Source organism: Geotrypetes seraphini, chromosome 3 (assembly GCF_902459505.1).
Source record: "Geotrypetes seraphini chromosome 3, aGeoSer1.1, whole genome shotgun sequence".
NCBI classification, from domain to species: Eukaryota; Metazoa; Chordata; class Amphibia; order Gymnophiona; family Dermophiidae; genus Geotrypetes; species Geotrypetes seraphini.
This window is the reverse complement of record NC_047086.1, coordinates 169,437,194-169,451,273: the sequence shown is the minus strand read 5'-3', so window position 1 is coordinate 169,451,273 and position 14,080 is coordinate 169,437,194. Positions and strand designations below refer to the sequence as shown.

The window sequence follows — 14,080 nt, the reverse complement described above, 5'->3', positions numbered from 1 at the left end:
TTTTGTTTAATCTTCCATAATTTTTTTTCTCTTACTATTTCACAGATCTTGTTTGCAGAATATTGACAATGCAGACAGTGAACAAACTCCTCTAATACCGGAAAGCAGCATACATGAAAACAGTAGATGATCTGGAATATTGTTCTAGTTGGTGTGGAGATGATAAAATTGTGACCATTAAGTATGGCACAAAAGTTTTAAAACTAACACAGAAACCAAGAAGAATCTACATGCTAAGAAAGCTAGAAATTAAATGGTGTATTTGCAAAAAAAAAAAAAAAAAACCCAACAAAATAAGCAAATAACAGTGCTTAGTTTGAAAGAGGGCATTATGATATACATGAACAGATTTCAGTGATGTAATGCATCATGTACAGACACTGGCATATTTGTTGTCCAGCAGTATATTTGTTTTTACATTTTCGGCCTCTTTTACAAAGCCGCGCTAGAGACTGTCCCGAAGCCCTTTAAATCTCTATGGGCTTCGGGGCCATTAGCGCAGCGCAGCCGCTAGCACACCTTTGTAAAAGAGGCCTTTTGTGTTGCACATTTATTTCCAGAGAACATTTTGAAAACTTTTTTTTTTTTTTCAATTTCTCAGAGTACTTGAGAGAGTTTCCCTACCTATGCTCCCCTCAGCGTTCTACTAGAACTCTTTAAGCAACATTTTGGAAAAGAAAACCCAGTACATTTCTATGTTAAATGAATCCTTTTTGAAAATTACAGGAAATGTTCTGTGTGATTAATGAAAGTTACAGAATGTATCCTTGATTGATCGTGTGTGTGTACCTTTCAGAAAAGTTCTGACAGCTAATGATGTCCATCTGCTGTTTATACTTACCACGTCCCTTTTAGAGATTTATAGAAGATAGGGAGCAGGAAAAATAAACCAGTTAATATTCATCATATAATATATCTTTATTTGGTATAGTAAATTGGGAATAACTTTTAGAATATGGGAAAAATCTCAGGTCTTGGTTTTAAATTTCATTTAGACAGTGAAATCATAAAGTACAGAATGAGAACCTCTGCATAAAGCAATCATAAGAAAAGCAAACATGGAAACCTTAGTCATGGTGACATCCTTGCAAAGAGTTTGTGCTCATCAATTTACAGCAAAGTAAATAAAAATAAAGGCAGTACTATATGCTGGGCTTATTCTGCACAAAGCTGAACTCATTATTATTATTATTTTTTTTTTTTTTAATTAAGCAGCATTTGCTGCAGCCTTCTAGTTTTAATGATAGCCATATTTTCATTAAATTGATCAGCATGACTACTGTTATACAGGTTCTCAATTCCACTTATCAAGGACCAGAAACTGCATTCAGGGTAACCAGAATATGCAAATAACTTCTTTCTTAAATCAAAGTGTCTGCAAAAAAAAAAATTCTGAGTCTTATCATGGATTTTCTGAAAAATAGTTTTGTATGTGTGATTGTAACTTGTAACACATTCTTGCCCCCAGGCTGGCTGCAGCTATGGTCCTGGTTGATGACATGAGACCTGCTTAGAATAAAATTTAAGTGCTTTATTGTGGATTTTTCTTGTTTCTAGTATCTTGTTGAAATATCAAACTGCTCGCACTACGGATAAGGTTTTCCTGCTTGTTTTTGAAAGGATAATATCTTGCATGTTCATGAGCTCTGAGATCCATTTTGTGTGTTGTAAAGACTGTGTACTTTCTTTCCTGACCTATTTTGTACTTCATGGAGGGGAGGGGGAGAGAACATGTTATATCTGTACTTTGAAATTTAGAAGAATTTGGAAGAGAGGTTGCTGTATTTGTTTCATATAACTAATGGTGTCCACTTTTTGATCTGTTTTGTCTTGTTTAAGAAATAGATTATTTTGAAATTAAAAAAAAAAATGAACACGGTTCCTGTTTGTTACCAGAAAGTTTCCTTCATGCTGTATAAAAATGGCAAGACTACCAACTGCTGCCACATCCTTTTCAAAACATGACCTATCGACTACTGGATAAGGAAGTTAACCAGAAAGAACTGGAATGGGGAAGCAAAGGAATTAAGGGGTTGAGAAGAGAAGAAGCTTCCGGGTGTGGGAGGAGGTGGGAGATGGGTATGGTAAGAGAATTATGGTTGTCATGTTAGTTAGACTGTGATTGTTTTCAAAAGGACCAACAATCTGTTATTGCAAGACATATCAATTGGGTTCACTATCTTTTTATCAATGATGAAAGGTACTTCCGTGTGTGATGTGCTCTATCATGGAGATGATACTTTAATTAGATAGTTTCTGTATTTTGGCATGGAGGTAAGGGCCGAGACCCAAGAAAGCCAAAGTTCAGATTCTGCATTGCCAACTGATGCATGATGTGACCTTGGATGTCATTTTGCTGTTTGTTACCTCAGCTTCAAAACTTAGATTGTATGTTACTGAGGCCAAGGATATCTTCTGTACCTGAATGTATAATTTGCTCTTAGCATAGGTTTAGAGATGTACGAGAATTACAAGGTTCTACTGCAGTGGGAGATAAAACATATATTAGCAGCATGCAACCTTGTAGTAAATACAATTTCCTTTTCATTAAGATACATCAGTCCTGTATGCAACTTTTTCTAGTAAATACCATTTTCTTTTCATCCAGATACACCAGTCCAGACCACCAGGTTATGTCCCCCCAACTAGCAGATGGAGAAAAAATACACTTGTTTAAGCTATTGTGACATCACCAGTATAAGAGCTTGTGTGGCTTGAAACTAACCAGTATTTTTTTTTCTCTGCCTTGCAACAGATGGCCAGGTTTTCAGGTGCAACCGATTTCCTGTGGTCCTGACCCCTGCAGTTCTGAGATGCAGCTGGGACTGGTCCAACTGAGTCCTTGGGAAATTGTTTCTCCCATGGAATTTTGTAAGGTTGTCCTGGGTGGAGTTAAGCTTTTACTTCTCCTTTTGGGAGGTTTGTTCAGAACTGGGTTCTTAGAGTACCTAGCACTGGCCCTTGGGAATCTTTGCTAGTCAGGCACCCTCCTTCTCCTTTGCTTTCCTCCCTTACTGAGAACTAGTACTGTGGGGGGAGGGAGGGGGGAGAAACCACACAAAGCAAAGGAAATCCCCTTTGCCCCTTCTGTGCATGCAGGTACACTAAATAAATAAAAGAATAAAAGCAGTCAGGTTTCCAGGGGTGCTGGGTCACAGTGAGGTATGGTGTAGAGAAAGCCAGTCAGGTTCACAGCACCAGAGTCAGTGGTGGGAGGGGTTTTTTTTGTCTCCCACTCAGTGCTGCTGGGGGTCTTGTGCCACATGCCTCATGATGCCAGTGCTTGCCTACTACAGCTGGATCACCTTGCCTGATTTTCAGGATGGGACCACTGGGGGTAGGGGGCTGGATAATGCAACAGGGCCAGCTCCAGAGTTGATAGGAGGTATGCCACAGTCCCCTTCTTTAGCATTTCCTTCAGTAGTGGACCTGTGGATTTTGATGAGCCACAGCTATCTTGAATCCCAGTTGCACAAATCCTGCCATTGTGTCTGTATTTGAAGGTATAGCGGGGTGGGGGGACGGGACTGATGAGCCTACTCCAAGCACTTCTGTAGGGAATTAACCAGGGGGAGGGTCCCTGGCTGGAGGTTGGAAATGTTGGGTAGCCTCTATAGCAGAAGGATTTGGCTTTGATAATCTGGAGGCTGCTGTATTTTACAACAATGTCTTCTGCTTTCCCTGGGCATTCAGTCATGTTTTTGGAGAACTCCCTTCTTTCCCTTTGTGCAGATCCTGAGTTGGGAAGATAATATACCTGGCAGAGTGTCTCTGGTGCATTCTGATTCCTTGGAGTTGGAGAGCTCATAGTGGAGGATGAAGAGTCCTCACCAGTTGACCACGTGTTCAAAAAGGAGTTGGGCGTGCTAATTGACCAGGTTCAGAAGGCCTTCCGCTTGGTGCAGCATCCCCTTAAGAATCATGGGGGGGGGGGGTGCATCCCATGTTAGTGGATTATTGCTAATTGGCTAGGGCCATTTCTTTTCACTGGGCTCTCAAAGATGGTTTTTAAGGAATGGGAGTCTTCAGGCTCATTTCTGCAAGGGGCCAGGCTTATGAGATGCCTCTACGCCTTTCCCCAGGAAGATTTGCACAAATGTTTCCCTCTTCCAAAGGTGGATGCCTTGGTCACAGTGCTACTGTAGTCATAGTGGAGGGGGGCATTACATTGAACTATATGCAGGACTGCAAGTTGGAGTCACTGTTGAAGCAGGGTTTCTCTTCTACTACTCTTGAGGAGTAAACAGTGAATTGTGGTGGTTATATGGTTCATGACTTTCTCCATGGGTGCAGCTGCTTCTCTACTCTCTAGAAACAGCCAGACTGTAGTAAGAAGTAGATTTTTTGGTAGACCTTTATATACTCCAGTTTGGTCATGATGACAGTAGTATACAGGAGATGCCTCTGGAATCAACATTGGTCAATGGATACTATGTCTAAAGCAGGGGTAGGGAACTACAGTCCTCAAGAACTGTATTCCAGTCGGGTTTTCAGGGTTGCCCCAATGAATATGCATGAGATCTATTTGCATGCACTGCTTTCAATGCATATTCATTGGGGAAATCCTGAAAACCCAATTGGAATACAGCTGTCGAAGAGCGGAGTTCCCTACTCCTGGGCTAAAGGCTCCCTTTGCAGGCTACAGTTTTGAGGCTGTCTTTGGTGAGGACCTGGAGGAGTTGGTTAAGGATTCAAGGGAGTTCTTTTTCCTCTGACTGTCAGAAGTCAGATCTCCAATGTCCAGATTCTCATGGGGACACTCCTACACCGGGACCAGGGTCAGTATTTTTTTTTTCCTCCTGATACTCCAGGAGATTGGAATCAGAAGGGCCAGTCATTTATGGTGTGCAAAGCAGACAAGAGACAGTAGGGGTCTCTTTGAAACCTTTGCTCCCTCCAACAGCCCCCAGTGAAGGTCAGGGAGTCCCTTCTGACCAAGCCTAGCTGAGAACATGGTTATTCCATTTTCATCCAGGAGTGGGCCCTCAATATCTTAGATCACTGGTTCCTGGAGGTTATTCATGATGATTACACCTTAACATTGCCTCCCTATTTCTGACACCTTTTATAGTGCCTGTGTGGCTTCCTCCCTCAAGCATCAGGTAGTGTAGGACATTTTGAATTATCTGCTGCTTCTAGACGTAGTTCAGGAGGTTCTTCCTGTGCACCTCAAGCCTTCACAGGATTTGAAATACCTAGATGTCCAGTTTCTGACCAGTCAGGGTCAGGTCTGTTTGACTTAATGGAGAGTGGATGAGCTGCAGAGGCAGAAAGCTATGCTTTATGCCCATATGGGCCTGGGATTACCTTTGATGCTTAGGCTGATGGAATCTACACTTGTAATCTTTCTGTGAGCCAGAACCCACATGCATTGTCTCCTATCTCTTTGGAGCCCCAAGTTTGAGCTGCATCTCCCTCTTTTGGCTTTACTTCAGAAGGCTCTAGCTTGCAGGAATGATGCAACTCTTCTCCACAGCAGAATGCTGCTAGGGATTCTGGAGTGATGGTGGTTACCACCAACACAAGTTTCTGGGGATTGAGGACCTGTTGTCTTTCCTGCAATCTATAGGATACATGGTTGGTGGAAGAAGCATCCTGATTCATCAAATGCCTGGAGACTAGGATGATTCAACTGGCCTTTTTGAAGTTTCTGCCTTTCCTTCGGTGTTTTCAGACAAGTGACAGCAGTGGTTTATGTGAACCAGCAGGGTGGGACCAAGAGAGTGTCAGTGACTCTAAAATTCCACTAACTGTGCATTTGGGCTGAGGACCTTGTCAACTGTGCACATTACTGGTGTACAGAATATGCAAGCTGATTTTGTTGCCAGAAGATCCTGGACCCAGTGGAATGATTTCTGAATGTGGAGGCCTTCTAATTCATTCTGAACTGCTAGGGGATGTTGGATACTTGGACTGGAAAAGCGTCATGAGTGGGGTGCCACAGGGTTCGGTGCTCGGACCTGTGCTCTTCAGCATATTTATAAACGACCTAGAAATTGGCACGATGAGTGAGGTGATTAAATTTGCGGACGATACAAAGTTATTCAGAGTAGTAAGGACACAGAAGGATTGCGAAGACCTACAACAAGACATAAATACACTTGAGGAATGGGCCGTGAAGTGGCAAATGTTCAACGTGGATAAGTGCAAGGTGATGCATGTCGGTAACAAAAAACATATGCATAAATACACAATGTCCGGTGCTGTACTTGGAGAGAGCCCCCAGGAAAGAGACTTGGGAGTACTTGTAGACAAGTCAATGAAACCATCTGCGCAATGCACAGCGGCGGTGAAAAGGGCAAACAGAATGCTAGGAATAATTAAGAAGGGGATCACGAACAGATATGAAAAGATTATCATGCTGTTGTACCAGGCCATGGTACGCCCCCACCTGGAATACTGTATCCAACACTGGTCGCCGTACATGAAAAAGGACATAGTACTACTCGAACGGGTCCAGAGAAGAGCGACAAAAATGGTTAAAGAACTGGAGGAGTTGCCGTACAATGAGAGACTAGAGAAACTGGGCCTCTTCTCCCTTGAAAAGAAGAGACTGAGAGGGGATATGATTGAAACATTCAAGATATTGAAGGGAATTGACTTAGTAGAGAGAGAGAGAGATTGTTCATTCTCTCCGAGGTGACGAGAACCAAGGAGCACTCGCTAAAGTTAAAAGGGAATAGATTCCGTACAAACGTAAGGAAGTTCTTCTTCACCCAGAGTGCTAGAAATCTGGAATGCTCTTTCAGAGGCTGTTATAGGAGAAAGCACCCTTTAGGGATTCAAGAAAAGGTTGGATAAGTTCCTGCTGGAGCAGAACATACGCAGGTAAGGCTAGACTCAAATAGAGCACTGGTCTTTCACCTAAGGGCCGCCATGTGAACAGACTGCTGGGCACGATGGATCTCTGGTCTGACCCAGCAACAGCATATCTTATGTTCTGATATTCATGCCATCTGCCACCAACATAAAGTGCCTGTGACTCTTTAGTCATAAGAACATAAGAATTGCCGCTGCTGGGTCAGACCAGTGGTCCATCGTACCCAGCAGTTTGCTCCCGTGGCAGTCCCTAGGTCAGTGATGGCTAACCTTTTTGAGCCCGAGTGCCCAAACTGCCGCATAAAACCAAAGAATTTCCTCAAAGTGCCAGCACGTCAATTAAACCTTAATAACAAGATTTTAGTATCTAAAAACTCTTTATAAAGTTGCCTGAACTATGTAACATCATTTTTAAAGGTTGGAATCTTTGTATTGTCAGAGAATCAATTTGATTCACAATCCTTTGGTTTTCATTTCAATTTATTGGCAATTTATAATGTTTTAATGATTTCATTCAATTTAATGAATTTAGGAAGAATTTAATTCAGTTACACAATATATTTTAAATGTATTATTCACATAACATGTCAAATGTATCCTGAGTAAAAAAAAAGATAAACTTCTTAAAACTGTTAACTGTGTCAAGACTCAGTGTGTATTCCCAAAGAGTCTATACATGTTTTTTTGTAAAATTTACAATCAAATTAGAAAATAGTTAAATCATTACATTTCTAATAATATGATGTAAAGAAAACAAAAGAGCTTTCAATTAAACCAACCATTTTTATTGGAAATTCCAGATTGGAATACAACAGGGCCATGTAAAGTCCCTTTTTTAAATAACATCTTTAAATAATATTTAAATAACTTAGAAAGTGTCTTAACTGCAAACTGAAAACACTGCTTCATGTAAACATATGCATTGGGCATGCTCTGAAAAAAAATTAATGTGATTTTTGTTGTTGCATGCATGCTGATAACTTGTCAATCCTTGGCTCATAGTGCGTTAATTTCAGAGCAACACATGCAGCACTCATGTCATCCATTAATCTGTTTCTAGCATCAGATTTTATATGATTCAAAGCCGAAAACAGCTGCTCACAAGCATAGGATGACCCAAACAAAGTAAGAAGAGCAATCCCAAGTGCTTTCATGGACTTAAAATTGTCTGGCAGAGAATTCCACGCTTTTAGGATTTCATTTTCAGAACTGCTAGCAGTGATTTCATTTGTCACCCTTTTACACTCAATACGTTCAAGAGCCGCACGCAGGTCATTGAATTTACTTTTCCAGATAGAGCTTTCTTGAAATTCCAGTAGCTCCATTTCCAAATTTTGAATATCCAACTACTGTAAGCAGGAAAGATCAAGATCTTCAAATGTGGACTTTTCTGGGGAAGTTATAAATGAAAGGGTTGTCTCCATCTTACGGAACTGAGAAAATCTTTTATTAAAATTCTCCTTTGCTTTGGCTACAATGGTGGAATATGCTTTGTGGATTTCCTGGTGTTTTTTATGACTGTCCACAAATGTTGTAGAATTATCCAAATGTATTTTTAGGTTGGGAAAATATTTTAGCTGTCCACTCTCAAGGTCTTTTTCAAAAACATGCAATTTTCTCTCAAAAGCTTTGATGTCACTAAACATGCTTTCTGCTGTTTTTCCCATGCCTTGTAATTTTTTGTTTAGTACATTAAAGTGGTTAGTAAAATCTGTAAAGAACATGAGGTTGGTAAGCTAGGCCATGTTGGTGAGTTGAGGATAGTCTTCCCCCTTTTCGTTCATAAATAGCCTAACTTCTTCCAAGCAGGCCACAAATCTCTCTAACACTCGTCCTCTGCTCAGCCACCGGACATTATTGTACATCAGTAAAGTGTTATATTGTGCCTGAACCTCATCAAGAAGGGCTTGAAATTGTCAAAAATTAAGAGCACGCGCCATGATGAAGTTCACCATTTTTGTTACATCTTTGAGGACATCGTCAAGTTTTTTGCTGCTTTCTTTGGCGCAGAGAGCCTCTTGATGTATTATGCAGTGAAATTGAATCAGTGGATGTTTTGCTTCCTTAGCAAAGAAATGAATGAATCCTGATATTGTCCCCACCATGCTAGGTGCTCCATTGCTAGTAACTGAAACCACTTTTTCTGGACTTATGTCTAGTGATGAAAAAGCCTCCATCACAGCATTGTGGATATCTATCCCTTGTGTTCTTCCAGGCAAAGACAGCAGTTTTACCAGCTCTTCTCTCATGATGTCACCAGTAGCATAACGCAAAATGAGTGCTAGTCTTGCATGGTTAGTAATATCTGTACTTTCATCCAAGCACATGGAGTAGAAGGGTGCTTTTTGTAAGTCGCAAGTAAGCTGTTGACTAACATCAGCAGCCATTCGCAGAACCCTATCAGTATTTCTGCTTAGCGGCATCTCAGAGATGCGCTGCACAATTTTATCCTTGTTTTGGAAATCATGGAAGAGTGAATTACTCCCAGCCAAAATTGCCTTTTTGATAAAATCTCCATCAGAGAGGGGCTTACCATGTTTTGCCATGCACAGTGAAATTTGAAAGCTGGCAACTGTAAGATGATTAGTTTTTGAAAGATAGTTGCTAAAACTAAGAGACTGGGAGTGATATTTCTTTAATTTTCCTACAAGGAACTCTTTTCTTTGAGCTAAACCAAGTTCAGCAACACTGTTATGGTTGGTCTCAAAGTGACGTTTGACACTTGATGTGCGAGACACAACACTTTCATTACACATAATACACAATGCTTTCCCACTGCGTTCAATCACTCCATATGTCTCTGTCCAGGCCTCTTGGAATGGTCTTCCACTATCTGTTTTTGCTTTTTTTGCTGTACTCATTTTCTTTGTTCAAGACTTCAAGTCTACAAAAAGATAAAATTTGTATAATAAAAAAATCTAATGAAGTGCTGTATACAAATCCGTTCCCATAAAAAATATGTGATTGGGGAATTTTACTAATTGTAGACATCCGTTTTGGTCAAAAAATATACTTTCTCACAGCCCCGCGGCGGTTCAGGCAGCCGCGAGGAACACATTGCCAGGCAGGGCCGGACTAGGACAAAAAATAGGCCCGGGCATTTTAGGTTGAGCAGCCCAATCACATGACCTCACGCAGGCCCCGCCCATTGAAGTCCAGGGGCAGGGCTAAAATGCAGAAGCACACTTGAGAGGCACGGCCAGCCACTAATAAGAAGTGACTGCGATTCCCCAAATAAAATGACCTGCAAACTGGATTAATCGCATTAATGACTATACAACATTGGATTCATCACAATAACAACTAATTAAGAGGTGACCTGAGTGTATGGGAAAAGGACTTTTATTTTTCATTATTGGAGCCTTTGTTATTTTATTATGATGTTTACAAAAGCACTGTGAAGGGCCACATATACACTTTACTGTTTTTTGCTATATTGAGTTTTCCATAAGGTACAGCGCAGAGGATTAGTGTGTTGGTTTTTCACAGAGAGCCCAGCCCTCCTCTCAGCTTACTGAACTTCTCTATGCAATCATCATAAGTAGCTTTTTTATTTCCTCGAATTTAGCATGTCCCCCATGGAAGATACAGAGGTTTTTACAGAGGAGCACATTATTAGACACATTAACATCCCCCCATATCCTCACCTCTCTAGCATGGGAGCACTAGGAACTGTTCCTGATTACAGATGTCACATGTGGAGTCACACTACAGCCTCACTGAGTTCCTGTGACAGACTCAGTGTGAAGCTTATCTTCCTCCCCCCACTTCCCCCTCACACACTGCCTGGCTCATAGGATACTAAGGGGAAGACAGGCAGGCTAAACATCCACTCACAGGACTGTAGCCAGCACAGGAGGATGGGCCGCGACCCACCGGGACAATGCCCGGTCCTCCCAATGGCCAGTCCGGCACTGTTGCCAGGTGAGCTGCAAAGCAGACACCAGCACACTCGCCTCCCGCCGCGCCGCATATCTTAATTGCGGACTAGAGAGTTGCGCGGGGACAGAAATCCCACCCGTCCCCGCCAAAATCTCACCCGTCCCCATCCGTCCCCGTGAGGAATTCCTCCGTCCCCACCCGTCCCCGCGAGGAATGTCCTCCTCCCCGCCCGTCCCCGTGAGTAATCCCCTCCGTCCCCGCCCGTCCCTATAAACTTCAGAAATAGTTATTTCATTTAATTATGCTACTGAATTAAAGGCTCTGGTAGAAACCCATTTACAAATAAGCAAAAAGACTTTATTAATTTGGAAATATTAATTGGGAAGAATACACACTTTGTAAACGGGTTTCTACCAGAGCCTCTTTTGTTTATAAATTTTTATCAACACACCTAATATACTACTTTATCCTGAAGCAGAAAAAAAGAAATAGAATTCTTTTCCTACCTTTGTTGCCTGGTTTCTGCTTTCCTCATGTTCTCATTCAGTTCCTTCCATCCACTATCTCTCTTCCTTCTGCGTCTTCCATTTGCTCTGTTACTGTGCCTCTCCCTTTCTCCCCCCTTCCAAATTGGTCTGGCACCCATCTTCTTCCCTCTGCTCCCCCCATAGTCTGGCATCTCTGTCTTCTTCCCTGCCAGCGTCTTCTCCCCACTCTCTCTTCCCCATTTCATTTCAGCGTCCTTCCCCCCCCATCTTCCCCATGTCCTGTCAGCGTCCTTCTCCCCCCTCTGTCTTCCCCATGGCATTTCAGCGTCCTTCTCCACCCCCGTCTTCCCCATGGCCTTTCAGCGTCCTCCACCCCCCCCCCATCTTCCCCATGTCCTTTCAGCATCCTTCTCCACCCCTTTGTCTTCCCCATGTGCTTTCAGCGTCCTTCTCCCCCCATCTTCCCCATGTCCTGTCAGCGTCCTTCTCCCCCTTCTGTCTTCCAAAAATGCTTTCAGTGTCCTTCCCCCCCCACCCCGTCTTCCCCATGGCCTTTCAGCGTCCTTCTCCACCCCTTTGTCTTCCCCAGTGCTTTCAGCGTCCTTCTCCCCCCTCCTTCTCTCCCGCCCCGGGTGCAGCACAGCCGGCCAGGTCCCCTTACTTTTGTGGCGCTTCCCCAACCGACAGACCGACAACAGCCCCGGTCTGACAAACCTCCCTGCCCTTAACTGCGAATCTAAATTTCCTTCTTACAGCTGCTGTAAGAAGGTAATTTAGATTTGCGGTTAAGGGCAGGGAGGTTTGTCGGACCAGGGCTGTTGTCGGTCGGTCAGGTTAGCGCCACAAAAGTAAGGGGACCTGGCCGGCTGTGCTGCACACGGGGCGGGGCGGGGCGGACCGCCCCCCTCCCTTTGTAGCCACTCGAGCCGCGAGTCTACTCCTACTTACCTACACTGCCTGCAGTACAGAGCCGAACGGAAGTCTTCCCGACGTCAGCCCTCCCTCCCTCCGACGTCAGCGCTGACGTCGGGAAGACTTCTGTTCGCCTCTGTACTGCAAGCAGAGCAGGTAGGGAGAAAAGCTGCGCGACTTAGTACATCCAGCCCCGCAGGAACCCCGCGACCCTCGGAGGCGTCCACACGGGATCCCCGCGACCCTAGGGGGCATCCCCATGGGATTCCCGTGACCCTAGGGGGCGTCCCATGCAGCTCTCTATTGTGGACATTCACGCGTGCCAGCTGCAAGGCCTTCGCGTGCCACAGGTTTGCCATCGCTGCCCTAGGTCAAAGACCAGTGCCCTAACTGAGACCAGCCCTACCTGTGTATGTTCTGGTTCAGCAGGAACTTGTCTAACTTTGTCTTGAATCCCTGGAGGGTGTTTTCCCATATAACAGCCTCCGGAAGAGCATTCCAGTTTTCCACCACTCTGGGTAAAGAAGAACTTCCTTACATTTGTATGGAATCTATCCCCTTTTAACTTAAGAGAGTGCCCTCTCGTTCTTCCTACCTTGGAGAGGATGAACAATCTGTCTTTAGCTACTAAGTCTATTCCCATCTGTATTTTGAATGTTTCGATCATGTCCCCTCTGTCGTCTCTTTTCAAGGGAGAAGAGACCCAGTTTCTCTAATCTCTCACTGTGTGGCAACTCCTTCAGCCCCTTAACCATTTTAGTCGCTCTTTTCTGGACCCTTTCGAGTAGTACTGTGTCCTTTTTCATGTACGGTGAGCAGTGCTGGTTGCAGTATTCCAGGTGGGGGCATACCATGGCCCAGTACAGCGGCATGATATCCTTCTCCGATCTATTCATGATCCCCTTCTTAATCATTTGTAGCATTCTATTCGCCCTTTTCGCTTCTGCCACACATTGCGTGGACGACTTCGACTTGTCGACCAGTACTACCAAGTCTCTTTTTCAGGGGGTCTCTCCAAGGACTGCACAGGACATCCTGTATTCATGTATAAGATTTTTGTTACCGATATGCAATCACCTTACACTTACCCACGTTAAATCTCATTTGACAAGTCACGGCCCATTTCTCGAGCCCATTTCTTCGCAATCCTTCTGTGTCTTCACTACTCTGAATAACTTTGTATCATCTGCAAATTTAAGCACTTCGCTTGTCGTACCAATTTCCAGGTCGTTTATAAATATGCTGAAATGCACGGGTCCAAGCACCGAACCCTGCGGCATTCCACTCATGACACTTTTCCAGTCCAAGTATTGTCCATTTACCCCACTCTCTGTTTCCTATCCGCCAGCCAGTTTTTAATCCACGTGAGTATTTCACCCTCGATTCTATGGCTCACAATTTTTCGAAGTAATCGTTCATGCGGGACCTTTGTCGAATGCCTTCTGAAAATCCATATATACAATGTTAATCGGGTCACCCTTGTCTCTCTGCCTGTTTACTCCCTCGAAGAAGTGCAGCAAGTTTGTCAAGCAAGATCTTCCTTTGCTGAAGCTGTGCTGGCTGGTCCTCATCAGATTGTGTCCGTCAAGGTGATCAATGATGCTGTCCTTTATCAGCACCTCTACCATCTTTCCCGGTACCGAGGTCAGACTCATCGGTCTTTAGTTTACCGGATCTCCTCTCAAACCTTTCTTGAAGATCAGCGTAACATTCGCCACTTTCCAGTCTTCTGGAATCCTTCCCAATCTGATTGACAGATTGGCTATTAGTTGAAGCAGTTCAGCTATAGTCCCTTTCAGTTCCTTAATGATTCTCGGATGGTTGCCTTCCTGTCCCGTGAATTTGTCGCTCTTAAGCCTATCAATCTGTCTGCATACCTCTTCTAGACTGACTGTAACCCTGTTAGTTTCCGGTCTTCATTTCCTGCGTATAGCCTGTTGGCTTCCTTTATGTTGTGTAAATCCTCTTCGGTAAATACA

General features: G+C 43.5%; 1 protein-coding gene across 5 annotated transcripts in view; it reads left to right on the top strand.

Moving 5' to 3' along the window:
- Positions 1-1,879, top strand: part of SLC18B1 (solute carrier family 18 member B1) — a 148,773-nt gene extending 146,894 nt beyond the window's left edge. For all 5 annotated transcript variants that reach the window (XM_033938973.1, XM_033938971.1, XM_033938974.1 and 2 more), the window contains one exon: positions 46-1,879. In XM_033938973.1, coding sequence (XP_033794864.1) covers positions 46-130 — 85 coding nt within the window. In that variant the 3' untranslated portion in view covers positions 131-1,879. The remainder of the gene's footprint in view (positions 1-45) is intronic.
- The last annotated feature ends 12,201 nt before the right edge of the window (positions 1,880-14,080 follow it).